The sequence below is a fragment of the Bos indicus x Bos taurus genome, chromosome 28 (genome assembly GCF_003369695.1).
Source record: "Bos indicus x Bos taurus breed Angus x Brahman F1 hybrid chromosome 28, Bos_hybrid_MaternalHap_v2.0, whole genome shotgun sequence".
Taxonomy (NCBI): Eukaryota; Metazoa; Chordata; class Mammalia; order Artiodactyla; family Bovidae; genus Bos; species Bos indicus x Bos taurus.
Window position 1 is genome coordinate 28116763 of NC_040103.1, and position 27223 is coordinate 28143985.

The 27223-nt window shown below is 54.6% G+C and overlaps 1 protein-coding gene across 2 annotated transcripts; it reads right to left on the reverse strand.

Moving 5' to 3' along the window:
- Nucleotides 1-267: 267 nt before the first annotated feature.
- Nucleotides 268-25618, reverse strand: SPOCK2 (SPARC (osteonectin), cwcv and kazal like domains proteoglycan 2). 2 transcript variants are annotated; one of them, XM_027530307.1, is made up of 11 exons: nt 25124-25618; nt 12222-12230; nt 11808-11853; nt 11434-11548; nt 10238-10352; nt 8506-8620; nt 7967-8092; nt 7245-7463; nt 5747-5809; nt 4140-4277; nt 268-4043 (listed from the first exon to the last, which is right to left on the reverse strand). In XM_027530307.1, the coding sequence occupies exons 1-11, from the start codon at nt 25310-25312 to the stop codon at nt 3898-3900; spliced, it is 1281 nt and encodes a 426-aa protein (XP_027386108.1). In that variant the 5' UTR covers nt 25313-25618; the 3' UTR covers nt 268-3897. The 2 variants fall into 2 exon arrangements, with proteins under 2 accessions (XP_027386108.1, XP_027386109.1); XM_027530308.1 differs by having other exon boundaries at nt 7967-8086; nt 25124-25616.
- Nucleotides 25619-27223: the final 1605 nt, after the last annotated feature.

The following is a 27223-nucleotide window of genomic DNA, read 5'->3' on the forward strand; positions in this document are numbered from 1 at the left end:
CAGAGTCAGACACGACTGAAGTGACTTAGCAGCTTAGCAGCTACAAGTATATATAGCGCGTATATTTACAATAATACCAAAAATGTTTCTAAGTTGTTTCTGGTCCTCCCCCAGTAAATCAGGCCCCTCCTCGCAGCCCCACCCTCATGGAGGTCTAACATATGAAACTGAATAAGAGAAGCCTGCTGACCAGAAGCCTGGACTCTGGGAACTTGTTTTGTGAAAAATGACACCGAGGGAGAGAATAATCAGAGTAGTGCCAGTAGGTGGTGTTTATAAAGTTTTTATTTTCAGTTTTCTTAAAAATAACATTTGATTTCCTTTATGCATGTGTGAAGTGTACTTGCTTTCTTAGGCTGAGTTAATAGGCAGATAAAGACAACACGAGGCAGGGTCCCCAAGTAGAAGTGGGGGGAGGGGGCATGTGAAAGGGAGGCGGGGCACAGGGGAGAGGGTGGGTGACCCACGGGACGCTTGAGTGCCCATCAATGCACAGACACGGTCTAACACTTTGTTTTTCGATTTTTTTTAAAGACATCTAAAATTACTGAGAGATACAGTTTCAGCACTTAAATATACAGACGGAAATCCAAGCACTTGAACACAATTCTTAACTCTAAGCTCAGTTATTGCACATAACACAGTTTAAGTAGGCTTCAGGCTATAAGCTCTGCTTGGGACTTCCTTGGATGTCTCGAGTCTCCTTTTGCACCCCCAGTGTCTCTTCCCTTTGACCCCTGCCAGTCCACAGCCTCATGATGATGCTGGGGGTCAGTGGATTAGCCATTCATTCTCCCCAAGGGCTGAGGGGGAGGCTTTGGTGAAATGGAGGGTCCCCAGGTTGATGCCCATGGACCCCCCACCCACTCTGGTGAAGCTGAAAGCACATGGAGCTCATGAGGGGTGAGTGGGTGGCCTGCCCAGATGGGGTGGCATGAGGACGGAAGTGTGGCCATGGCCACGTGTGGTCACAGCCCCAGGGGGTACTGGGGCGCAGTCACGCCCCCTCACGCTCTCATCGGCTGTGCTTCCCTCCTCCTCCTTCCTGAGCTCTCACACCTCCTTCCCCATTGCCCTGAATCCTCTCTGAGTGGTCTCTCAAGGCACATTTGTTTGTTCTGACTCCAACCTGTCCCATTTAGACGTGACTGTCTCTCCCAGCGCCCAGGGGAAAGGAGACTGGGGTGGCCAAGGGCAGCTCTAGAGCCAGGCCAGAAATTTCTTTGAAAATCTGGTCACGCTCTTTTCAACACAACTCAAATTCCACTGCCTGCCTAAACCAGGGGAGTGGGGACAGGACAGAGAGAGGACACAGAGAAGAGGGATGCAGAAGAGGCCGGGTGGCAGACAGCTTGGTCGAGGGCACACATCCAAGGAGTGAGGAGGGACAGCCCTGCAGTCTTGCTCACAAGGAAACCTGCACCTTGTCTGACAGGAAGTAACCTGAAGGCCTTCAGCCCACTGGGCTCAAGCTGCTTGGTCTAACTTTGGGGGCCTCGGTCCCAGAAAGTGGGGTGAAGCAGCATAGGGGCTTCAGACAGGGCAAGGCTGGACCCCTGAGTCCCACCAGCGTCTAGTTCAGTGTCTTTTGCTTTCTTTCTACAACATATATACAAGGTCATAAAAATGTGCACAGCCGGAAGACCCAGAGACACGGAGAGGATGCGTGCCCCCAGGAGGGGAGGGCCATTGTGAGAGGAGAGGGGCGCCCCTCCTCCACCCCAGGACGCCCCAACATCCTCAACAGCTGCGCCCAGGAGATGGTTCCAGAAGTCTGAGCCAGGGCAGAGGGAGGAAACAGACAGACTCCAATCCTGTGAGAGCACAAAGTTTCAAGTAGCTCTGAGAGGGGCTGCGCTCAGAGAGCAGAGGGCTGACTGGACCGGTGTTTCCCTGAACCGAGCAGGGGAGCAGAGGGCGGGCTGGGAGGCTGGGAAGCGGGGCGGGAGACGGGCAAGGGGGATCTGGGGCAGCGCGGGACACCTTAACAGCCGGAACTGTGCTGGAGAATGAGAAGCGGTTCATGGGGCTAACTGGAGTTTCGTTATTTCCCCTCAAGGGAGGACCTAGAAGATATGAATCCCAGGGTGGAAGTAAAGAAGCCAGGGAGCCAGGCTGGGAGGCTTGCCCAGGGAACTTCACCACATGGACCCCACACCTGCCACCACCCAGCACACAGGGTGCTCCTCCTCACACGCCAGGCCCCCTTGGCTCACACACACACACACACACACACACTCACACATACACACAGCACTTGCCATACACCATAGGGCATCAGAGGCCCAAACCCAGGAAAGAAATTCTTTACCAAAGTGTTAGGAAATTTGCTTCAACAGGGAGAACTGGACAGAGTAGGAAAAAAAACAAAACAAACCAGGGGGTACCTGCTCATCCACCCCAGCTGCCACCTGCTAAGCAGATTTGGGGAAGCACTGAGACAGCGCCTCAGATTCTGGCTACCCCAGACCCGTCCCCTCTGACTTTTCGCAGCCCTAAACACCCCAGCGCTTGAGAGGCCCTCCACTACAGCGGCCCTAGGATCCCTCATAGGGGAGGAGGGAAAAGCCAAGGAGCTGAGAGGACTGGGGCTGGAAACAGCCCAGGGGTGCCTCTCTCGGAGGAGGGACGGGAAATGTCGTGGTCTCTGAGGGCAGAAGGCTGCAGCTGTCCCCTCCGTCACAGGACCTCAGGGACAATGCCTTTATGGGTCTGGATGGGAGGGGAGCATTTATTAAGGGGTCAGGGAGGAGGTGGCACACACACTGGCGAGACCCAGGCTCTTTATCTGCTGCCTGATCTTTAGGCTCCTGGAGTGGGGGCCCCAACCAGGGAGACAGGGAAGGTGTGCACCCCCACCCCAACAGGAGCAGAGGGAGCTCAGCTGTACAACTGCCACCCACTGCCTCCACAGAGCAGCACAGACCAGGCCCCACCGAGAGCTGCAGGGAAGGCCCGAGCTGTTCTGACATCAGGGCGACCCCGCCTCTCCTCCTAAGAGCTCTAAGAGATCTGCAAAAGCAGCTCCCGCTGGCGCCCCCCCCACCCCCCGCCCCCGCTCACGTGGCCCCCTCACCATCCCAGCAGCCTGGCGAGTGCTTCTCCTCCCCCACCTCTCAGCCTCTGCCCCCAGCTTCTCAGCCACCACGGCTCGCCCTGGCCTGGGTTAGGAGGAGAGTCCAGCAGAGGGAAAGGGCTCCCTAAGGTGGGTGCCCGACTCACCTCATCTGAGTCTGAGGAGGGGGAATGTCAGAGCCAAACCGGCCAGCAGACAGCTCCCTGCCCTCCCTCCCCTTTGGGACCCATCCCACCAGGCCAGGGCCTGACTCCAGAAGGGACAGGGCTGGGGGGCGGGGTGGGGGTGGGCGCGGGGAGCAGGGAAGGGCACAGGCAGGAGGAGGGGGCTGGTTGAGGCAAGGACAGAAAGCCAGGACCAGGAACCCCAGGGTGACAGGGCGGCTTGGATGGGGCTGGGGGGCTGGCAAGGGGGCACAGAAGCCATTCTGAATCAATTTTCACTTTGCAGGGTGTGCATATGTGTGAATGTGCGTATTTCAAAAGTAACAAATGGAAGAAAACAACCACAAGAGACCTTAGGGGCCTTTGGGTGACCCTCTGCCACTAGCAGTGTGGACCAAGGACACATTTGTCAGTGCATGCCACACACACACACACACACACACACACACACTCTTGCATACGCAGTCATACATCCTGGCCGTGCATCCACACACGTGCCATGCGCACTCACACGTCTGGTCCTCCCCATTGGAGCCAGGGTCCTTTAGGCTGTATTTTCTGGATCCATTTGTAATCTGCCTGCTTCTGTCCAGGTCTCTGCTGCCGTGTCTCCCCGGCCGTCAGCACCCTGGCCTGCCCCGGTTCCCCGTGGGCCGTCTACCAGATGTAGCCTCCATCGTCCGCCTCGCCCGCCTCGCCCTCCTCCTCCTCTGTCTCCTCGCCTGCTTCCTCCGTCTCCTTCTCCTCCTCGTCCTCCCAGCCGACACCGCTCCCGAAGTCCCCTGAGAAGCCCACGATGTCGTCTGTGAGGGGAACCAGCCAAGGGGCAGGTTAGGACCCTGCCGGCAGGGAAGCCCAGCCCAGCAAGCGGGGCCCCCGGCTGCCGGCCCCTGGCTTACCACAGTCAGGGCTCCCGTGTGTGCGGGTGCCGGTCAGCTCCAGGCCCAGCTGGTCCACACACCAGCAGTCTCCACTGCTCTGGTCACACTGCATCTTCCGGTAGTAACCATCCTCGTCACAGCTCGGGATGAAGATCCCTGCGTGGGGCAGGCCCCATAGGGTCAGAGCAGGGGCCTCAGGGTGTGGGCTCCTTTGAGAGGTGGCTCCCGGAACCTCGGACTCACAAGCACGTGGGCCCCACCAGAGCCCAGCCAGACCAGCTACCAACCACTTAACAAGCTCGGACACCCAGGGCTGGACGCCAACGTTTCTTCCAGTTCAACTGACCAGAAACAAACAAACAAAAAAAAGCCTTCCTTTCTAAGCCACCTGCTCAGCCCCTGCTATGGGTCCCATCTGCCTCCACGGCCCCCCAGTCCTGTAGGATGGCCAATCTGACCTCATTGTGCCAGACGCCCTGGATCCTGGGCTGTGCCTAGGCCTGCTAATGCCCAGCTTTTTCCTCCCAGCCCTCTGATTCTGACCTGCCCTCGGGGCCCCCCACTTTCCTTCAGATTGCTCCTTAGTTCACTCAGTGAGACCCCCACCCCGGGGCCCTGGGGATAGACAGACTGCCCACTCTGTGGGGTGACCTGTGTAAAAGGACAGCTGCTCAGTGCACACGCTCCAGGAGCACAGACCAGAGAGGACTGCTCCCAGGAGGCAGAGACTGGCTTCCTGACAGAAGTGGTGCTACACCCAGCCCGAGGGCCACTGGGCTCTCAGTCGGTACGGCCTTGTGGGAGGTTCTAGGGGGCTCCATGTACGCTGGTGTCACTGCTCAGTTAAATGCCAGGCTGCACTCAGGAACTGGGAGGCCCCATGGGACCTGCCTCGTGGACATCTGTCCGCTCACCCACCAGGCTCAGCCAAGAGCATGAGCTTTCTGTTTCCCAAGAACGTTTCCCTGCCCTCGGCTTTGCTCCTGGCTGGCTCACTCTCATCCCCTCAGCTCTCCTCTTGGACACCAGCACCCCAGGGAGGCCTTTGCTGACTTCTGTCTGCTGTGCTCTCCCTCGGCACCACACACACAGGAGCTCTTTCTGTTGTGTCAATTTGTGGGTTGTGTTTCCCCAAGTAGCCTGTGTGCTTTCTGAGTCCAGGGACCATGTCTGTCTTGCCCATCAGTTCTGATCTGCGAGGGTTCACTGCTGTCTCTCCAGAGTTGGCACTCAAGTATTTGCTGAGAACATGAGCATCTGCTGTGGCGGGGGGGGGGGGTCCTCCCTTCAGCTTTGCACACCCTGCAGTCCACAGGGTTGCAAAGAGTTGGACACGACTGAGTGACTGAACTGAACTGACTGACTGAACTGAATTGAAAGGAGGGTTCAAGGAACTTTCCGTATTTCTACCTACAGTCCCAGCAGGAATGGGCACAAAATTAGTGCTTAAAACACACTGAGGGGCTGGTTGGGAGACCTTGCCTCACCACGAGGATAAACAGGAGAGGAATTTCCCTCTCCTGTCTTCCTAAGCCAGGGCCTCCTCTGAACTCAGCATTTTCCATGACACCCACAGGCTAGAGCCTCTGGGCCTCAGAGGTACCCTGGGGCACCTGCCTCCTCACCTGGCTTCTTCTTGGCAGCCTCCTGGATCTGGATGCGCTCCAGCTCTGCCAGGCAGGGAGGCTCTGTGGGGAGAGAAGCAGCCTCTGATGGGGGCCAGCCCGTGGTGCTGACGGGACTCACTGAGCCCCCCTACCCAAGGCTTGGCAACCAGGCAGGGGGCTTTGCAAAATTAAAATACCCGGGCTCTGACACACTGCCGACTGCGGGATGCACTGATCCCTCTAAGGTCCCCTGAAATGACAGAGGGGCTCTGCCAGGTGAGAACACCCAGGTTCCAGTTGAGAGAGGCTATTCCAAGGCTGTGGGATGGGTTGAGGCTCCCCAGGGCCTTGGGGAGGGTATTGGGGACTCATGGGATAAATAAACAGGATTCAGAAGAGGAGGTGGGGGTGAATGCACAGATTCCCCAGGGTGAGAGGCCTCCAGGGCAACATAAGACTGGAGGGAACATTCAATGGAGGCCTGAAAATAACTGGCAGCCAAATCTAACTTGTCTGTGACCTTGAGAAGTCCCCTAGCCCTTCCCAGCATGAGGCCCGACTGGCTGTAAAATGAGATCAGCTCCCAGCTAGACGGCTGCTGTACAGAACAGAGAGCATGAGCTCCAAAGGCCTGGGAAGTAATAAGTGCTGCTGGAGCCATGCGGAGAGAGTGGAAGCCTGGACAGTTAGGGACAATGAGACTGATCAAAACATGAGACACTGGCAGGGGGAGCTGTGATTTACATGGTGCTCTGCACCCAGATTTTTCTCACTTCATCTTCACAACAGTCTCTGAGGTATTGTTATCTCCCCATTCAGTTGCCCAGGCTCCCAAACCAGCTAACGGTGGAGCCCTAGCGGAAGCCTCAGCCTCAGGCCACAGATGCTGTAACCCTCCCACCACACGACCACAGTGGGGACCAGGCCAAACACCAGAGGCAGAGCAGGGGCTGCCCCACCTCTGGCTGGTCAGCTGACCCCTTGGAACCTCAATTTCCCCATCGATGATGGTTACCCCTTGACCTAGGTGGTCTCTAGGTGTGTGTCCCGCTTTGGTTCAGGATATAAAAAGCTGGCAAATGACACCACATCTCTAATGATCACATGCACACCCATATTTGGGGCGTATACTATGAGATGCATTCAAAAGTGGAATCACTAAGAAGCCAATGAAGCTTCAGCTTCAGGACCCCTTAGTCTCTTCCAAGCCCTCTGAGGGGCCCTAGAAATTTTACATTTGTAGTTTTTAATACTCTTCCTCAAAGTAGGCCTCCAAAAGTGCACAAGCTTCAGGACCCATAATATCCACTCAGGGCCTGCTGAGGAAGGGGGTCCACGTGCTGGTTCCCCTGGGCTCCAAGAGATGAGGTGCTAAAGAGTGCAGGAAGCTGGGGAGCTGGCAAGGTTCTGGGTGGTGGGAGGTGGCCAAGAGGTAGCCACCTGACTCCCAGAGGGAGCCTGGAGTAGGAGGCAGAGCCCGCATGGCAGGCAGGGGCCTGGGGAGGGGCCCACTCACTCTCCCTCCAGAAGCAGAAGCACCACTCAGCGGTGGAGACCCGGCCGTCCTTGTAGGTGTCACAGGAGTTGAAGAAGGGGCGGATGCAGACTTCGTACTTGTCCAGGTTGATGGCAGCCAGCTCTGTCTGGTCCAGGAAGAGGTCGGCACTGGTGTCCAGCTTGGAGAACATCCAGCCGATGGAGTCCTTGCAGCTGGCCCCCAGGCTCTTGTCCAGCCCTGAGGAGAAAGCCACAGTTCAGACCTGCTTGAGGTAATCACTCCATCCATCTGTCTGTCCATCCCTCCAACTCTCTGTCAGCCCCAGCTCTCTGTTCAGGGTCAGGACAGCTCAGAATCAATCCGACCACTGGGGTGAGAAACTCAAGAACAGCTGAAGGCCCACCCCTCAGCCTCTTCACAGGACCACCCAAACCAGTCAAAATCCTGTTTAGAAAGACCTTCAGGGAAAGTAATTCCTTACCTTCCCTTGGCTGCTCATTTCAGGGTTTAGTTTCTTTCCACCCATTTTAAGGAGTTCTTCCTTTTAGCTAACTCAAACCCCTCCAGTCCAGTTGAAGCCTACCTCCCCTTGTTCTGAAGTTTAGGCTCTTTGAGGCGCTCAGTGTCTGGCAGGAGGGGGAAAAATGTGGGTACCCCCCAGTGGAGCCAACTGGCCCCAGTGCACACCCATCTCCCCACTTTCCCGCCCTCCTCCCCGGCACAGCAAGCAGCTCCCATACCGCTGGCCGGGCTGGCTCCGCTGTTGGCTGAGCCGTTCTGCTTGGAGTTCTCATGAAGGAGCTGGAACCAGTCCCGCAGCCGATCCCCCAAGTCGGCCAGGTCCTGACCGGTGCATGTCTCTGCAGTTGGCAGAACAGGGAGAAAGGAGTAGAGGGTGAAGGTGGGGTGAAGCAGCAAGCATGGTCTCGGCTGGGGGTGGTGCCCTACAGGCCTGGAGGCCGGGCAGTGGCGAGGAGCGCCAGGGGGAAAAGGGAGCTAGAAACCAGAGGCTCTCTCTCCTCCTCTCCCATCTTCCCCTCCCCCTCACTCCCTAGGACCAAAAGCACACGGCTCCCTGTGATGAGACCAAGCCCTCCTGCTCCATGCAAACCAGACCCTCCAGCTCCACAGGTCCCTCAGGCCTGTTCCTGGTTTTGGTCACTTCTCCCTTCCCATTGCAAACCTCCCTTGCCCTTTCAGAGCTCTGAAGGAGGACCCCAGGAGCCCTGGCAGTGAGCCGCTCCCCACCCCAAACCTGCCGTGGCCCAGCACTCATTACCTGGTTTGCTGTCGGAGGTAGAGGTGGCGGCCTGCTCTGTGGGGCAGGGGCAGGGGCCCTCGCATCTCACTGTCAGCTGCTTGCTGCTCAGGCACGCCTGCTGCTCCAGCTTACACTGCAGGACAAGAAAGTCTGCTGGGTGTCGGGGGCACTGCTGGGGGCACCCTCCAGCCTACCATGGCAGCCACATTTGCCTTCCCCCTTGGAGATGGGAGGGCCAGACCTGCAAATAGCGCAGAAAGGCCCTCCCACTCCCTCTGCAGGCCACAGGTGCCCACTGGTCAGAGGAAGCAGACCCAGGAAAGCGGGAAATGAAATGCTCCCAGGATGTCCACTCTGCACCAGCCTGCCCTCTCGGCACATTTGTCCTTCCCAGGGTACCTGCATACCCTCACCTCATGCACCCACCCCCTCCTTGCCCTCTTGGCCTCTCCTCCCCCTCCCCACAGTCCCTTGGCCCCTGGGTAACCAGCTATGGGCCCCTCCCTCGCGGCCTTCCCACAGTCACTTCCATGGGCTCTCTTGATAACAAACAGCTACTACCTACTGATGCTGCTGCTAATTCCCTGGCCTTTAGAGCTTCCGAATTTATTCCTTGCTTTTAAAGCATTTTTCTGTGGTGGTGTCTGGTTTCTCCCCATGGGATGACCGCTCATGAAACTCAGGTCCTGGTAGCATCTTATTACATGATCTCACCTGGTCCCCCTCAGCTCCATGAGGGAGAAATTGTGTTTCTTGTGCTCAGCAGAACACAGACATTCAGAGAGGCCCAGTGACTCAGCTAAGGCCACAGGGCTGAGCTGGAATCCAGACCTTCTAATGACCTCCACCTCCTCCCTGGGCAGAGCAGGGACCCTCACACCACAGCCTCCTGCCCACACCTCATTTTGCCCTCAGGTGGTATGACTTGGTGCTCTCCTCCCCACCCCCACTGGCTCTGCCTGCCTCCTCTGTAACCCTCTGCCTCCTCCAGGCAGCTTCTGCCCTCTGGCTTATTCTTTCTCTCCTTCCTCTTCTCCCTGGTGACCTCATCCTCTCCCCAACTTCAATCATCACCCACAGCAGATGACTCTTAAATGTGCCTCACACCCCAATTGGGTTCCTAAGCCTAGAACCCAACTCCAGCTAATAGTCCATGCCCCCCAAACACCAAACAAGTCCTCACTGCTAGTAGGAGCATTCACAATTAGCACCTGCATTTCTATGGTACTTAAAGTTTATGCTTTCACAAATATTGTCTCATTTAACCCTTACAAAAACCCTACAAAGTTGGTCTTCATTCCCCCGACCACCATTCCCTCCCACACTGTCATCTCACGAAGGATTACTTCCTCTTGTCCCAGAATGCCTGGTGCTTGCTGGTGAACCATCCTGTCCATATGGATACCCAACCACAGAAAGATGTCAACCCCCAACACCTGGATGACAGAACTCCTTTCTTCTGTTGCCCTCTATGTTTTCCTGAAGCCCTTCCCTCACCTGCTCTGACTTGTAGTTACCGGCCTCCTCCAGGCCCTACCCCTCACCTGCCCAAGGTCGGGCGCAGGATCTGTCTCAGGCTCCTGGGCTTGGTGTCCGCACTGTGGCTGGCCACACTGATGTGCTGACAAGCGCGCCTGGCCCCGCATCATTACTGGGAGCCACGCAGAAGGCCTGGCTGAGTTGTTCTCTCTGCTCCCTGTAGCCCCAAGTGCACCCTCCCTCCACCACACCTGGGACCATGGCTGCTCACCACTGAGCTGTAAGTGTGGCCATCAGAGCCGCAGACAGAGGCAAGGTGAGCCATGTGACAGGGCTTACAAACGGTGTCTTTGTTTCCATGGAGTTTCACAGCGGGCTGCTTGATCCTACAGGAGGAGTGGGATAGGAGGGCACAGGGATGGAAGCAAACATGAGACAGACAGAGGAAGGGAGGGTGCAGGAGACTGGTTCCAACAAGAAGCTGCTCTTGGTGATCTACAGCATTTGCAGCTGCCTCCCTGCTCCCGCCCCGCCTCCCATCACCCCCAGTCAGACCCTCCTCTCGCTCACAAAAGTGGAACCAATCAGGCAGAGTATAGACACTCCCTGCTTCCCCTTTCCAGCAGGGCCCTCAGGTTCAACTCCAGGTTCAACTGTAAGATGTAAATGGGAGTTGTACTGGCATAAGGGGTCAGGTCAAATCAGAGGTTGCAAACTGATGGCCCGAGGGCCACTTGTGGTCTGTAGACCCGAATTTTATTGCACCACCAAGGATTTTTGTTTTCAATTGGGTTATGTACCAACATTTGCAAAATGGAAGAGTTCACATAAAGAATCCTGGATTTCTGGCCTAGGTAAAATGGAAGATATGGGAGTCCTGGTCCCGCATTTCCATAAGGCCTGGGCCTACCAGACTGGCTCATCACCAATGCAAGCTCTCTCTTCACGCATTTACATTACCTGCCAGGCCCCTAAAGGCATCTAAGATTGCAATCCCAAGTCCCTGGTCACTGATTATATGATTAAGCAGAGAGGGGAGGAAGATGAGACCTTCTCCAAGGGTCTTCGAGTCAGGTAGGGTCTTGCCCTTGGACTGGAGCTAAAGCCTCAAATGCTCCTCACTGCTTCCCTCCTCTGCGAGGTCCACTTGACTAGGGCCAACAGCCAAGTGAGTGAGCTTGGAAGTGGATCCTCAAGCCTGAGTCCAGCCTTCAGATGAGGGAGCCTCAGCGCACATCTTGACTGGAACCCCCTGACAGTCCCTGAGCCAGAACCACCCAATAAAACCACATCTCGCTCCTGACCCTCAGAAACTGTGTGATAACGCACATTTGTCCCTTCAAGCCACTAAGTTTGGGGGTAGTTTGATCTGCAGCAAAAGATAATTGTTACCTAGGAGAGGATCAGTTCAGCCCTTGCTCTTTAAGCAAACCCCCTCCAGCCCTTCCACCTCCCCAAGGCCCTCACCTATGCTCCAGCTTCTTGCGGCTGATGCACATGGCCCGCTGGTAGCCCTGGGCGATGCACACTTTATGACGGCTGCACTTCACCTTCTGGCAGGGGTCCTTGGTGGTATCCAGGGCTGCAGAGGACGTAGAGTTAGAACACAGGTCATCTGGGATTCAGTGTCAGAGAGCCCAGGAGCCCACAGCCCCACTTCTAAGCTGGGAAGCCCCCCCTCACTAGCAGCCCTTGATAACCACAGCTCCTCAACTTGGAAGTCTCATCTCGATCTGGGCCTGGCTCCCCAAGGAGCCTCCAAGGCCACAATCAGGACTTGCCCTCTGGTCACAAGTCCTCATGGGTATCAGTCACCTTCCCCTGTAAGAGGGGCATGTTACCTTCATCTCCTTGCTGATTGTCCTCCCAGCTCTTGATGTAGTCATCCTAGGGAAGGACAGAGTGGGTGAGGGGGTAGAAAAGGGCTAAGATTTACAACCTAGAGCCAAAGTTCAACTCCAGGGCCAACAGAGCAAGGGCCCGGGCCACTGCTTCCTCATGCCAACTGCCACCATTCTGGTGGCTTCCCAGGTGACCCTGTCTACCCAGGCCCTGCCAGCTGCCTGCCCCAGACCTTTAGCCCCTAAACCCATGTCCAGAATCCCTTCTGGCCTTATCCCTAAGTTCCTTATTTCCGACCCCCCCATCCCACACTGAATGCTGCAGGGAAGGAGAAATTGGGGTGAGGGTGCAAGGGAGAAGAGTGGGGTGTAGAGCTACAGATACCTATGCAGGGGGCCCCAGGCAGAACTCACCTCTACCTCCTAGGGATCAGGCAGCATCAGCAGGCCACGGGAAATGGAGCAGGAGGAGAGAGGGAGAGACGGTGATTTTAGTGTGCGGCCTATCCTCAGACCACAAGGTCTCAGGGCTCCCCAGGCCTTCATCATGTGACTGTGGGTGCTGGGCAACAATCTTTGACTGCTACGGTCCTCTGATCTCTACAGCTTCCAATTGGAGGATGGTATTCCTATGTCTTTACAGTAGAGAGCTTAAGGCCTGGGCACACTCAAGGCTGGCCTTAGGAGCAGTAGAGGTGAGGATCAGGGCTTTGAGAACGAGGTCCCATCCTTCCACTCCAGGCCCTGAAGATGGTCCCAAAGGCCCAGCCCTGGTCCCACCACCAGGACGGATGTCTGAGGGGCCGTACTGCCTGGGAAGGGATTCTTATGCCTCTGCCCTGGCTGTTTCAGAAACGCCTTCTCTCCTTCTGCCAGGGTCCTTTCCTGGGCAGTCGCCTCAACTGACACCTGCCCACCATGCAAGTGAGGCAGAACGGGCCTCTCCTCTGGGCTGCCTGGGGACTGTTTTTCAGTCAACATCTACCTTTCCTGAAGAACTCAAATGGTGTACTGAGAGAAAGGGGGGTCTTGGCCCCTCCTGATGGCTTTCTCAGTTCCACCATCCAGCTGCAAATCCTGACTCAGAAAATCCTGAAAAGCCCCTCTGAGGTCATCTGTCCCAGCCCCCGCTGTGTGCAGGAGAAGCCAGGAAGCCCAGAGACAAGAGAGGACCTCATCCAGGTCCCACCATCTCAAAGCCCAGGTCTCCTGGTGCCCAGCATAGAACGCTCTGCTGGATACAACACACCATTAGGGACCCAAGGCAACAGTGTGTGCTGGGTGTTCACAGGTAAAAAGGATGCTTCAATAAAGTTCACCCAATGCTAGATATCTTTTATCTGAAAATGAAGTAATAACCCACATATGTGTCCAAGCAGCCAAGTGTCCCCAGCCCTTAGATCCAGGAGCAGCAGGAGGAAGGCCACAGGAGGGGCTTCCAGGGAACCTGGCCTGGGCGGCCCCCTGGGCACTGGACAGGCCAGCCCACACTCCTGGCTCAGGAAGCCAACTGACTCCACAGGGCGGCTGGAGTCCTCTTGTGCCCTGCCCTGGGCAAGCTTCTACAGAGACTGCAGGGCAGCCCTCAGGGAACTACAGCATAATTCCCTGTTTGTCAGAACCAAAGGAAGCCAGCCCAGACCCAGCCCTTCTTCTCCAGGAACTCATCAGGGTGAGGGGTCCCTCCTGCGGTGTCTACTCCACCATGGATGGGAAATGAGGCTGAGCGTGGCCAAGTGGTTGAGGCTAGAGTTACAAGTTGGGGCAAAGGCAGAGGCTGGCCTCCACTGAACTGGGGTCTTCTCACCAACCCGGTATTCTTTGGGAGGGGAGTGGGCATGAGGTTATGAAGAGGACCGGGGAAGTAGCTGGTGTGAGTCACCCGCTCTCAACCAACGAGGTGTGTGTACCACAGAACCTACCCACACCTGAACTGGACCAGGGAGGGGTGTCAGCCGAGGGCCTCGATGCCTGCTCACTCCCCCTTCACTCTGGCCCTACCCTGCTGCTTTAACCTCTAACCAGGCTGTGAGCAGAAGCCTTTGAGACTCAGAACCGAGTAGGTCCTCAAAGGTCAATACCAAGAATTTCTGATTAGAAATCCATGGGGAAGTGGGCTGGTGGAAGACAGAGTTCTAAGAAAGGGACTTTCCCTGTCCAGTTGCTGTGTAAGAGCCCTGGTGGGGAGCCATCCCCACCCACCCCAACCTGAGCAAAGGTAGGACTCCCTCCTCTCATTCAGGATACAAGGTTTGAGCCCCTTTCATATACAAGTGTTGTTCTGGGTTCTAGCTGAGCTCCTTGTCTCCACTGCTGTGGATGAGGTAGGGGGAGGCCTAAGTGGTTCTAGATCCCAGGGCCCTTACTCCCAGGAAAATGGGAGAAGCTAGTCAGAAAAGAGTGATGAGGAGAGGGCCCTGGAGTCACACAGAAGCCCACGTTTCCCCACCAGCACACCCTGGGCAAGCACCTTGGCCTGTTGGAGCTTAGCATCTATCTCCTGGGACCACTTGGAGATAAAAGGAGATAGGGTCTGAAAAGTGCCTGGTGTTCACAGAATACTCAACAAATAAAAGCTGTTATAGCGGAAGAGACCAGAGAATTCAGATGGAAGAATAGTGCAGGGGCAGGAAATGAGCAGGGAGAGGCTACACGAGGGGCCCCTGCAAGTGGAGAAGAAAGCGGCCACCACTGGGACAGCAAAGACACAGGAGTGTGAGCAGGGTCACCCCAAGGGGCCTCAGTGAGAGGGGCGATGAGGAAGTCCAGTGGGTGACATGGGAATGGCTGCTCTGAGGCAGAGACCAGGGGCACACTTAGGAGCTCCTAAGGTCAGGTGTGGGCTGGTCCATCTGTAAGGTGCAAAGGAGGCATCTGTTGGCAAGTGTGAACAATGCCTTTCAAAGCAGTGGTGTCTGTTTACGGCACCCAAATGGGCTCACTAGCAATTATGAGAAACGGTCTGATAAGGGCACCGGAGACTTCTCAGCAAACATGCCTGTTTCCATCCCGGCTCTGCTGCCAATCAACCCTGTCCTCTCCTGAGAAATGGGGATTTGGAAGCGCCCACCTCCAGTACTCTGGGGCCAGGGCCAGGGTAGAGGGCAGATAGGTCATAGGCTGAGACCCAAAGCTCTAGGCAAAGGGAAAGCCCATCTATTTTATCTGGTAGTAGAACCAGCCATGACCACCGCTGCACCCAGGGGTGCTCAGCACAGGGCAGGCACATGGGGAAAGGCTGGGATATATAAGCGGCTTATATGTCATGGTGTTTTTAAATTAAATCCTCTCCATGTATTTTTATGTCTGTCTTCCTTTTATTCTCAGATTCCTGTGAATAGGGCAGAATGGATAGGATCAGCTACACAACAAAAAAAAAAAAAAGAGAAAATGGAGGCTCAGAGAGGCAGGGCAATAGGCCAAGGGTCCCAAGACAGATGAAGAGCTGGGCCAGGACTTCCCATCTGGGCCTGACCCTATGACCCTAACCCTATACAGGAAAGTTTTGCTCTTACGGGGACAAGGGGAATGGGTAGCAAGGACTTTGGACCCTCAGTTTGCTCTAAACTTGGTTCGCTGTGCGTCCTCAGCAAGTCACTTGCCCTCTTGGGGTGTCTCTCAGCAACAGCTGAACATCGGAACAACCTGAGGAACTTTTTCAGCCCTCCATTGCTGGCGCCACCCAAGCCCACAGGGCAGGCAGCCCTGGGCTCCCCTGGTGCTCAGCAGGCAGCTGAGTGAGCCCATGGCAACAGCCCTCAGGTGTCAGGTCCTTCCAGCTCTGTCTCTTGGTCTAATGCTCTCATTTGCTCTCACAGCGGGCCTCAGGGAGGAAAAAGAGCAGTCATTCACTTCCTTCTGAGGACACCTCACACAAAGCAAACACTCAGGCCAACTCACTAACCCCGGGTCTCCTGACTCTCAACCTCCAGCTTGAAGCCTTTTCCTTTGGAAAGTGAAGAAAGTGTTAGTTGCTCAGTCCTGTCTGACTCTTTGCAACCCCATGGACTGTAGCCTGTCAGGCTCTTCTGTCCATGGGATTTTCCAGGCAAGAATACTGGAGTGGGTTGCCATTTCCTTCTCCAGGGAACCTTCCTGACCCGGGGATTGAACCCAGTCTCCCGCATTGCAGGCAGACTCTTTACTGTCTGAGCAACCAGGGAAGTCCAAAGGGATGCTGTGGCTGAAGTGCAGATTAATTTATTCTCTCAAATCTCATGACACCAAGCCCACTCCACCCGCTGCTCTCTCTCCAGCCTGCCCTCCCCTCCCCACACCCACTGGTGCCACCCTAGCAGCCCTGGCCTCAAGTACTTCAGGGTCTCCTCTGGGCTGTCCTTGGCCCCACCCAACTCCCACACCCCTGCAGGCACAGGGATCTTTCTAGGACATAATTCTGATCATATTTCTCCTATCTTTAAACCCTTCACTGAATATGCAACTTTCTCTCATTTTGAAAAAAACTGTTTAAAAGATGATTAGGTTAAAAAGGATGAAAATCAAAATATTAACAGTGACTTCCCCTGGGGAGAGGAATAGAGAATTTCAGCATCTTTCTGCCTTTTTTCATAAGTTTCCAAAATTTCTACAATGAACATGTATTAGTTTTGTAATGAAGGTGAAAAAAATAACCACAATAAATATCATATTTAAATACCCTCACAGGTTCCCAGTCACCAACAGAAGAAAGTCCATCTTCTCTCAGTCTGTTCCTGTCCCCATGTCCTTCCAACAGATGTTTCAGTCTGGCCAGGCCTCAGCAGAGCCTTCTTCCCGCTCTGGAATGTGTTTGCATCCAGCCCCCAGAACTTCAATTCATATTTCAAAACTCAGCTTTCAAACTTTATCCTCCCTAACTTTGCCCCATATCTAGTTTTCCTTCAGGCCGACTGTACCTAGCAGAAGTTTATTATTACTCTGGCTACATGAAGCAATGCCATAGCTTCTGACCTCTTTAGATGGCCAGTTTCTTGAGGGCAGAGACCATATGAAGTTCACCTAAAAATACCCAAGAACAGCTAATAGTTTCTCACAAATTACCATGTGGGAGGCATTGTACTAAACATTTCACACTCATTGGCTCATTTTGCTCTTCATAAAAATTTAAGGGAAAATTACTACTATTATCCTATTTCTCAGGTGGTAAAATTGAGGCTTGGAGAGGTTAAGTGACTTATGCAGGATCACACATCAAATTGAACAGCAGAAAAGTATTAGAACTCCAAGAACTGGGATTCCAGACTTTGTGCCCCTAATCAGGACTCTCACTGTTCCTTAAATGTTAGAAGAAAAAAAAAAAGTCTCAGAATCGAACCCAGGAGGCCTAACCCCAGCCCATGAGTGACTTCTCCCTCCACACCAGCTCTGTTCCAACCCCTAGGCTGGAAGTCTTGTAGCAGAATGGAGGGATTGAGAGTGGTGGAGGAAGACACCTGGGGGCCCCCCTTCTTCAGGCATTTTCCAGAATCCCTTCACACACCCCTGGTTGGGCTGGTTTGGAGCTAACCCATCTCCTGCTTTGATCTCGGCAGCTCAGCCCGGTTGCCATGGAGACGGGGCCCACTGTGCCAAGCTGGGGGAGAAACAGTGGTGAGTGCGCAGGCCTAGCTGGGCTTAGGGGGGCACATGCTGGGTGTTTCCAAGTGCTGTTTACTTCCTGTCATTTTAATTAGCACCCGAATCACCCGCTCACTTCACAGCTTGAATTAACCCAATCTCTCCCAACCTCTCCATCTGGTGGGGAGGACGAGACGCGGCAGTGAATCAAGCAGAAGAGCAGCGCCCCAGGGCTGAAAACCACCTGGGCGAATCTCCACCTGCCTCTTTGCAGCACAGCGTGATGGGGAGACAGACACCGCCTACCCCCGCCCTGGCATAGAATGTGGGTATCCACTTGGCCTGGCCTCTGACTGCCAACAAGATGTGGGCTGGAGAGGCCTTTGGTCTACAAAGTGAGGATGACTTTCTTGTTTTCCTCCCTGAGGTGTGGAGGGACTCAGTGTGGCTGTGAGAGCACTTTGCAAACTGTAAAGCCATACACTTTCAAAACCCACAAAATAGGAGCACTTAAGCTGGGTTCTTCGGCACATACGGGGAGTCTGGGGGACAAGGTAGATGAGAGGTACTTCCCGGTCTCATAGTCACAAGGAGCCTCAAATGCAGACTTCTGATGTTGTCTCCAGCTGAGGCTCTAAGATGCGCTGACAGGACGGAAAGAGGTGCATCATGAGACTTTAAAGAAACCACAACTTCTGTAACCCTATTATGGCATTTTTTAATTTTTTAATAGATCAAGAACCTCTAAAAATGGAAGTGCGCCAGGCCTCTCTCAACCTCTGAAAAGCCTTGTAGCTGGCATTATTTCTGCCTCATTCCTCAGGTGAGGGAACCTCTGACAGAACCCAGTCCCCTGAGAACGCCCAGGAGTGGGGAACTTGTGGCTGGGGGCTCCTGCTGTGACTCCCTGCAAACCAGCAGGGAGCACAGAGGGAGGGGCCCAGAAAGGAACGAGCAGGGGTGAAGTGGGGGCCGTCTGGCTCCTCCTCAGCTGAGGCTGACACCCCCATCGCATGCCCAGGCAGAAGGCATCTTGAGGAGGCAGCGCCCTCCACACGGAGGAGACTGAGAAGGGAGGGGGGCAGTCATTAAATATTTGCCCCTCTCTCAGAGGGAGTGGTGGAGGCTGTGTGAGGCCTGGACAAACAGACGGAGACAGGCATCTGGCAGACTCCCTGCCTCCCACCTCTCCCCTCGGAGGAATTTCCTTGGAGGACAAAAATGTGCTTATTGCTCCCTGCATGCCAGGATCTCTACCTGGCCTCAGGTATGCCTGTACCAGCCCCCACCCACCCCCAGACTCCATGGGGCCTGAGCTCTCCACTGCTCCAGGGGCATCTCAGACCCCAGTCCTTGGGTTTCCGGTTCAGGCAGTGGTCCCAGGGGTCCACAGAAGACAGAGAATAGGAGAGAGAAACAGGGGAGAGCAGACCTGGAGCTCTGTTCTGAGCTGCCTCAGGACCTCTGTTTCCTTTCTAGAACATGAGTGGGGGGCAGGATTGCAATCCAGGATTCTCTGAGGAGGCCCAGACACTGGAGCTGAGGAAGCACAGGAATGGGGTCGTGAAAGAGCATGTGGCATTGTGTCTGGTCCTTTTCTTTACCTGCAAGTGCCCAGTGCTTAATGCTGCCAAGCTCCATGATTCTGCTGCCCAAACCTCCTAAACTGAAGAGCGGAAAAGGAGCCTGAACAAGTTTAGACTCTTCCATGTCCTCTAACCTGTGCAAAGGAGCCAGGGATCAGGGAAGGAGTCAGCAGCTTGCATCCAAGCAGGGGTAAGACACCGGCTGGGCCCGGCTTGTCCTTCCTGCTGTGTGCAGCTTTGACCTGTTCTCAGATGTCAGGGAAGAGACTTGGAAGGGCAGGATGCCCTGTCTCAGGGAACCTGGTTGCCACCTGAGGTAGCCCTGTGCTCACCCACACACAGGTCTGATGGAGGGTGACCTGCTCTCTGGGCCCACTGAGGTGGGGGGAAATTCTGAGTCGCCTATGCACCCCCTCACCGAGGAGAAAGGAGGCTGCCTGCACCCAGGTCCAGGCTGGTAAACATGGGGAAAACAGGGAGGCCTGAGGGCAATCTTCCTTCCTGGCATCTTTCATTCCCTTATCGTACAAATGAATCACTGGAGTCAGTGCTGGGGTTCTAGCTTTGACTATCCCAACCATTCAGGGCCCAGAAAGGGGAAGAGAGCACCCCAAAGAGTCAGCATGGCTCAGCCCAAAGCCCCACCTGAACCCATGACACTGCTACCTGGAGGGAAGAGGGAGGGGCTCAGAGGACAGATTAGTTGAGATCCTTCCTGGCTCTCACATTCCATGGTGCATACATTTATATGGAGCACCGACTATGTGCACAGCCACATGCAATGCTCTGAGGATGGGGTGTAAGGTCACAAAGCAGTCTATCTCTAAACCCTGCCCTCAGGGACTTGCCTTGGGAGGAACGTGATACATACCAGCAGGAGGACTCTTTATAAGCCCACAGTGTAAAGGATGCAGGGAGGCAGTACCAACACGTGCCAAGTGAGTTTATGGCCAATAAACGTGGCAGGAATCCCGAGGAAGGGGCTATATCGACAACTGAACACTGGCTGAGCCCTCAGGGGATCAGAGGCTGGGACATTTCAAGATATCACCCTGGCTTGAAGCTGGGCCTGGGTCTGCCCACGAAGCACAGACACATTTTCCCCATCTACAGCACTAAAAAGACTCACGTGATACCTGCACGGGAACCTTACACAGTGGCGACATGGCCATCCCCAGACTGGTGTTTGCCCTGGGATGCCATTAGGCTTCATTTCTCAGGTTCCTTTGTCTCTGGTTAGTACGCACTCAATGCTGATCTGGTCATAAATGCTACCTAAAGAGCAAATAAGAAAATCCTTTTCCTAAACCCAAAGTCTTGCTGCTCAGCTTGTGGCAAGGGTGGGGGTGGGGGGGTGAGAGATTCATGCAGGTGAAGGGGCGGTAGGTGGGCTCTAGTGCCATCTTCCGGAGTCACAGGATGACAAGGGCTGCCCATTAAACCCAGAGGAAAATCAAGGGCTGGCAAAGGGAAGTGGCTCTGCCAGGGAGGAAGACAAGCCGAGAGCCCTCCTGGGGCCCCTGGGGCTCAGGGTAGGCTAGAGTTCTCCCACTCCTCCAGAGAGCCCGCTGACCTTCTGGAGAATGGAGGGGTGGTGTGGGCTGGCCATCCTCTTCAGATTGCCTGGAAGTCAAGAGGAGACTAAGACAGCCTCTCCAGGCAGAGTGCTCTTCTCGCCCTCTCCTGTCCCTCTCTGCTCAAGGCCTGGAGCCCTGCTGGGTGTTCAAGAGCCCCTCACCATGCTACATTGCTCTGGGTGATGCCAGCTCCTCCAGGGTGGGAGAGGATTTGAAACTAGGCTGGAGGAGGTGGAGGCCAGAGTGGGGCCCAGCCTGAAACCCCAAAGATGGAATCCATCCTGACCCAGTTTGGGGTTCTTCTCACACACCCACACTTATCCACAAACACCTGTGCAGCTCAATCCCACACTTGCCCTGGTTCAGCTGTGTGAGGTGGAGAGAGGGGAGCCTCTTTGTGGCTGAAACTTGCTACTGGCCTACTTGGTGCTCATATAAACATATGAGAATATATGAGAATTCTCATATATGAGAATCACTAAGTAGCTAGCAGGTGGTATTTCTCTGGGCCAGACCCTAGGTTCATGGTGAAGTCCTGGGCTCCAGGGAGGTGCTAAGATCTGCAGTGAGTGAGTGAATTAGTGCACATACACCGGTGTTGTTCTCATGGAGATGGAGGTTGGTGTGAACCAGCCCCAGAAACACTGATCCATCTGGTGGTTTTTCTATGGGGCTGAAGTTTCTTTCTCTATTGCCTGAAATGGATGCCCTCCAGCCCTCAGACAAGATGTCTTCATGCTCAGTCTCCCAGACTGAAACTGAAGTTCAGAGAGGTTATGTGATGTACCTGGTATTGTGTGGCCAGGCAGCGGAAGAGTCAGAACCTGACCCCAGGCCTCATGCCTCTCCTTGGTGGAGAGCTGCCTCTGGAGGGTCACTAGGCCAGGCTGGTGGCAGGCTGCTGAAGACACCGAGCACCCTAGCCCTCCTTCCAAGGAGGCGGTGCTCCTGGCCAGGCATCCTTGAGCCCATAGGACACGAGCCAGGGTAGGCTCTTCTCTTCCATCTCCACTAAGTGTTAGGCACAAAGTTCTAAAAAGCAAAGTTGAGTTAGAGGAGCTGGGTTCAAACCCCAGCTCTGCCGCTTGCTAGCGATTTGATAGTGGATACGTTACTCAGCTTCTCAGTGCCTCCTTTTCTTGAGCCGGAAAATGGCTGGACGACAGAGTAATGGTAAGTATCTCACAGGGTGCTGGCGGGGGCAGAGAGAACAGGGACAAAGTGCTGACTGCAGGGACTGGCAGAGGTAAACACCCCCTACAGCCAGCGATGTGTGCCTCCCAGGTGCCCAGCGCTGTGCTGGACACTCATAAATATCATTAAAATGTAACCGAAGTGGAGTACAAAGCAGAGGAGCCAAGAAGATAAAGAGGAGTCAGCACTGTCCAGCCAGCTCCTGGAGCCTGCCTGGAAGAATGCTGCGTAATGGCCTGTCTCCTCTCAAGTGTCCATCTCTATCTATGAGGCCCTGGATGCTTTGTTCCAAAGACTGCAGTAAAATCCACCCACTTCTGCAGGGAGTTAAATCGAGAGATGGGAGCACCGGGGAGCAGGGCTCCGAAAAGCCCAGGCCTGCACAGATTGGGGCGCAGCCAGATCCCAGCTCCTCTGACTTGAAATTCCCTCCTCCCTGGAAACAGGACACGAGGCATTAAAAGCGATCTATCCAGACACATGTGAGAGCCCCAAGCCCACTGGAGAGGAGGATTACTCTGTCAGTAAACCCTTCACAATACCCCCTACCACCCCCTACCCCCCATCAATAATCCTACTGCTCAGAGGAAGAATGCTAAGCTGAATTCCCGGCTGACCAGCTCAGACCAATTCCACGCTGGAACCATGGCCACGCTTTCCTTCTCTTCTTGGTTTTCCTGACCGCTTTGACGTGATTCCCTCAATCTCCCTGCCCTCAATTCGGTCCAACCATTTAATGAGACACTGCCCCCACCCACACTCGACTCCTTGATCCTCTTCCCCAAGGATATTCCACTCCCCCTGCTTGTGTGCTTCCCTTGCACCAAGGCAGAGTGGGGGCCCTGCACCATTTTGTGACTGATAGTCAACAAGATTGCTCAACCTGGCAATGCCTTAGAGGTTCAAGAGAAACTCCTACCTCTCTTTTGAGGAGCCAAGGAGTATAGTTTTAAGAAAGCCTGCCTGATGAAAGGTACATAAAGCCCAATGCTACTGTGCCCAACTAGAAGGCCTTCAGTCCTTAGGGTGGGAAGTGGGGCCTCTACTAACAGAGGAGGGATGACAATGGTCTGCAGTCCTGGCATGGCCCCTGTGTATGGTCTGTGCACTGCACAACTCACTCCAGGGGCATCATTCACATGATGGCACCCCTAGAGTTATGCAGCACAGCGGCTCTGAGCTAGCAGCCTCCCGCATTTCTGCAGAGGCTGCCAAAGAATCCCTTCAGCCAGGCCCTCCTGCCAAGCCTTCCTTGTCCTCCTTCTCTCCCTGACCCCATTCTCCTATAGCCAGGGCTACCTTAAATGGGGTTTTAGAGGAAATCTACCCTATAAAGTGCCTGAGACCCTCCAAACCATTACATGCCTTGAAGCTTTCCATGAATCCTATGGAGGCAGATCTTGCAGAATTTCACTCTGGTGCCTTTCTTCTGATAAGCATGGGAGGAAGTGGGAAGTGACTGGCACCAGTACAGGGAGACAGGTGGGCAGCCCTGTGCCAGGGGGTCATGGAGTCAGTCATTTATCCTCACCCACAGAGTTGGCTATTGGAAGTCAGAGGAAGAAGGAAGGTGGGGAGGAATCTTTTATTTTTAAACTTGTACTGCTCTGATTAAGCATTTCTTTTCTCTCTGACCTTCACCAGTTCCATTTTGGAAAAGCAAACTGCCAGAGAGTCAGAGGGAGGACTGGACCAGTGACACATGGATTCAGGACGGGCCAGCCTGCTGCCACCCTCTTACTGCTGTGGCGGGGCTGCTTCCCAGGCAGCGGCAGGAGACTGCAGCTAATCTGAGTTGGGCCTGCAGGGGACTCGGAAGAGGCCTTGCTGGAGTGCCAGGCTCGTCGCTGGACCAGCCATGGGTGGGGAAAACCGCAGGCTGGGGCCAAGGCCACTCAGCCCTGAGGACCAGGCAGCCGGCGAGTCCTTCTGATGAATTACAACCCACCAGTTTGACTTTGGAGATAAACAGTCGTTTGTTTCACAGGAACAAAAAGATGCGTATCTGCCTGCTCCCATCCTTCGGCTGGTTATCACATGAAGCATGTGTGTTCTAAACGCATTGCCAAGGAACTTTTGGATGCATACAATATACGATGAGAAAGGTCACGGTGTTATACTACGTGGGTCTGCTGTGGGAATCTGGGGAACTGAACTGGAGAAGCAAGAACGGGGCCGTAGAAGAGGCTTCCTGGGGTTAGGGCGCTGGAGAGCACCGGGTGGTGGACTTTGCGTTCCTCTTCTCTGGAGCATCCGGGCCCATCCTCCACCTCACACCCCGCCCCCCCCCGCCCCCACCCCGCCCCCCCCTGCTCTGGGTCCCAGCCACGCCCTCTGCGCGCCCCTCCTCACTCCTACTTCCCCTTCTGGGAACGAGGCAGCCTTCAGTTTCCCCTCTGATCTACAGGTGCCTGTAAACAAAGTGCTGCAGTGTTGCCTGCTCCTCCGCAGCCACCTCCACACCCCCTACACGGCAAAGTTCCGCACAAGGTTAAGCTGGGTTCCAGCGGGCGTATGCAAAGGGTCCCCCGACCCAGCTACTGAGCTGTCTACTCTTTTCAAGTGTACTGGGCTAGGGAGTCTTCCCTCCAGGTTGGAGGTTCAACTTCTGGGTCATTCTACCCCATGAAAGATTGGCCCTGGAAAATTATCCTCCATTAGTGCTCGCGTCCCTCAATGGGAACCCCAGACCTGGCTCTGGCGGCCACCCAGAGGTGGCCTATGGTATTTTCACTGCCGTCACCCGCCCCCCATTACGGACGGACGGACACGCCTTTCACCATCTCGCCTTTAGGAGGATTGCTCAGAGCGCCCCCCTGACCCTAACTCAAAGCGCCAACCGTGGGCCGGTCCTTTCTGTTGCCCCCAGCCCAAAGCCCAAGATGGAAATAGAGGGCAAGCACAGGAAGATGCTGCCTTCCCCGCCGGCCCCACCCAGACCTGCTCCTTCCGCAGTGGCCCGTATGTGGAACCTGCAGCATCCACCCACCTTGGGGACACCTGGGGGTGGCTCGCCAAAAAAAAAGAGTAGGTCAGGGACTCAGCCAAAGCCGGGGCTCCCGTCCCTCCCTCCCTGCCTCCTCCCCCTGCCCTCCACATCTCGCACCCCTCTCCGCATCCAGCCTGCAGAGGAGAGCTGATCGCTAACGCACGCCCCCAGAGCAGCTCCTCACTCGGGGCATGTATGTATGGGACTGGGGGTCGCCAGCTCCGGGGCTGAGGGGAATATGAGGAAGGGGTTCAGGAGCCCGGTGGGTGCGCGCTGTTTACTCTCAGTGCAATTATCCGGTTGGGCTGCGGGAGCCCGTGGCTGCCATGGGCACCGCCACTCCTGGCCCCAGGGTCTCTGCTCCGAAGCTCCCTCCCTAACCCCCCGCGCGGACCCTCGGCCCTGCAGACTCACATCTCGGAAGCGGTTCCAGTGCTTGATCTTGCCGCTGTACTGCGAGATGGACGACAGCCATTGCTCGTCCTCCATGAAATTGCCGGGGGTCTCGCCCTCCTTGAGCCCTTTGGCGTCGCCTTCGGCCAGGGCAGCTGCCGAGAGCAGCAGCAGCGGCAGCGCCAGCCGCCCGCAGCCCCGAGCGCGCATCGTGGTCTGAATTCGACCTGGAGGGTGGGGGAGTCTTGACTTCTGCAGTATTTTAATGTCCTTTTCCCACCCCGCAGCTGGCGAGGCAAACGTCCTCGTCTTCCTCAGCCTTCCTCCTGCGGTCTGACTCCGATGACAGACGGATAGTGGGTCGCTGCTGAAATGTGACCTGGTTAGGAGATGCACTTGTCTGAAAAAAAAAAAAAAAAAAAACCCAGCGCTGGACGTGGAGAGGAACAGAGAATCAGAGAGGCTGCGCCAGTAGGGGCCGTGTCTGTAACTGTAGCATCAGCATCACGTTTGACATCATCATACCTGGTTTAAAAAAAAAAAAAAGGAGGGGGTAGATTTCAAAGGGAAGCGCTTAATCGGAGCGCCAAATGCCAGTCAGCCGCTGCAGAGCCCAGCCCAGCCCAGCCCAGCCCAGCACTTAGGGAGTTGCAAACCAAGGAATCCAAATCCCAAGATGTCCCTGCTGTCTCTCCAAGGGTAGAGATCAAAATCGGTGCTGGGCCTCCTCAGGGAAGATGGGAGTTAGGAAAAGACAAAACTCTCCAGTTACAAAGCCAACCAGGCTCAGGTGTCTAAAAGGGAATTTGGCCAGAGACACTCTTTTCTCTCCCCTTGCCTCCCACCCAGATGGGCCTGCGCCATAGCCCTGACAGCTGGCTTCCTGCGAGTTATGGCTCTACAATAATGGGTGGCTTCGTTAAGACAAAAGCCATATAACAACTGGCTGCCTCAGAACTATTGCTGCCAAGCCCCACATGCGCTTTTCAAGGCAAGGCCTGAGCACTGAATAGCTGGTAAAACAGAGGCAGATGTCCTCCTCCCCAGGCAGCTGTTTAAAGGCTGTCACCCTTTTTGTTAGCTCTTCTGAGGGCAACCCTAAAAGGCAAATGTCTGGCCATTTCATCTGCCTTGAGGCTTCACATCTGAAATAGGCACATTTGCTAAGGTTCTGACTTCAAGTTGATTTTAATAAGTCACTGGGGAAGAGGGTGTGGGGAGGCTGGTTTTTTTTGAGGTGTTTTTGTTAAAATTGTGATCTTTATCACTGCCTTTAGAAATGTGTTGACTTAAACATTTCTGGGCACAGTCCCAGGATCGGAGCAGAAATGGGGCAAGGTTTATATCACAAATAAATTGAAGAGGAAACAGATAATCTGACAGGACAAAACATATTAAACTTTTGGGACCCAAGCCCTGGATTGTTTTTATTGAAAAAACAAACAAATTTTAAAAAAAGAAAGAAATCAAAGGCAATGAAAAACATGATCTTAATCGATAGGGAGAAAAAATACAGGTTACAAGGTTCATAGTTGCCCTGAGTCTGGCTTGCCTGGGAATTCTGAATGCATCAATGGCTTGGGCTGGGGTCCCTTGGGAAAACAGAAAACAACAGCTCCCATTCCGTGTTTTCTTTTTTCTTTGCAGCTGGACTTAGAGGTGCTGATGCAATGAGGCCCGGGCCATTAATGTTTTCATCTCACAGTAAATAAAGCAGCCTTGCCCTGCCCACTTGTACGCAGCCGCAATGTATAATGGAAGAGCAATTTGTTGTCATATAGACTGAGGGCGGACCCCCTCTTACTAGCTGGGTTCTTGGGCAAAATATCTATTTTCTATCTATAAATTAATAATGATGCCACTCACCTCAGAAGACTGCTGTGGAACCCATGCAAAATTAAATACTAAGTGCCTGGGCATAGTGAACATTTCTAAAATGCTATTTCTTCTTCCCTCAGGTTGGGAACGGAGAAGGAAATGGCACCCCACTCCAGTACTCTTACCTGGAAAATCCCATGGATGGAGGAGCCTGTAGGCTGCAGTCCATGGGGTCGCTGAGGGTTGGACTCGACTGAGCAACTTCACTTTCGCTTTTCACTTTCATGCATTGGAGAAGGAAAT

Coding starts and splice junctions, on each gene's coding strand:
- SPOCK2 (XM_027530307.1), bottom strand. CDS start 25,312: ATGCGCGCTCGGGGCTGCGGGCGGCTGGCGCTGCCGCTGCTGCTGCTC. Junction 11,549..11,807: donor CAATCAGCAAGGAGATGAAG/GTAACATGCCCC, acceptor CGTCCTCTGCAG/CCCTGGATACCACCAAGGAC. Junction 10,353..11,433: donor CGCAAGAAGCTGGAGCATAG/GTGAGGGCCTTG, acceptor CTCCTCCTGTAG/GATCAAGCAGCCCGCTGTGA.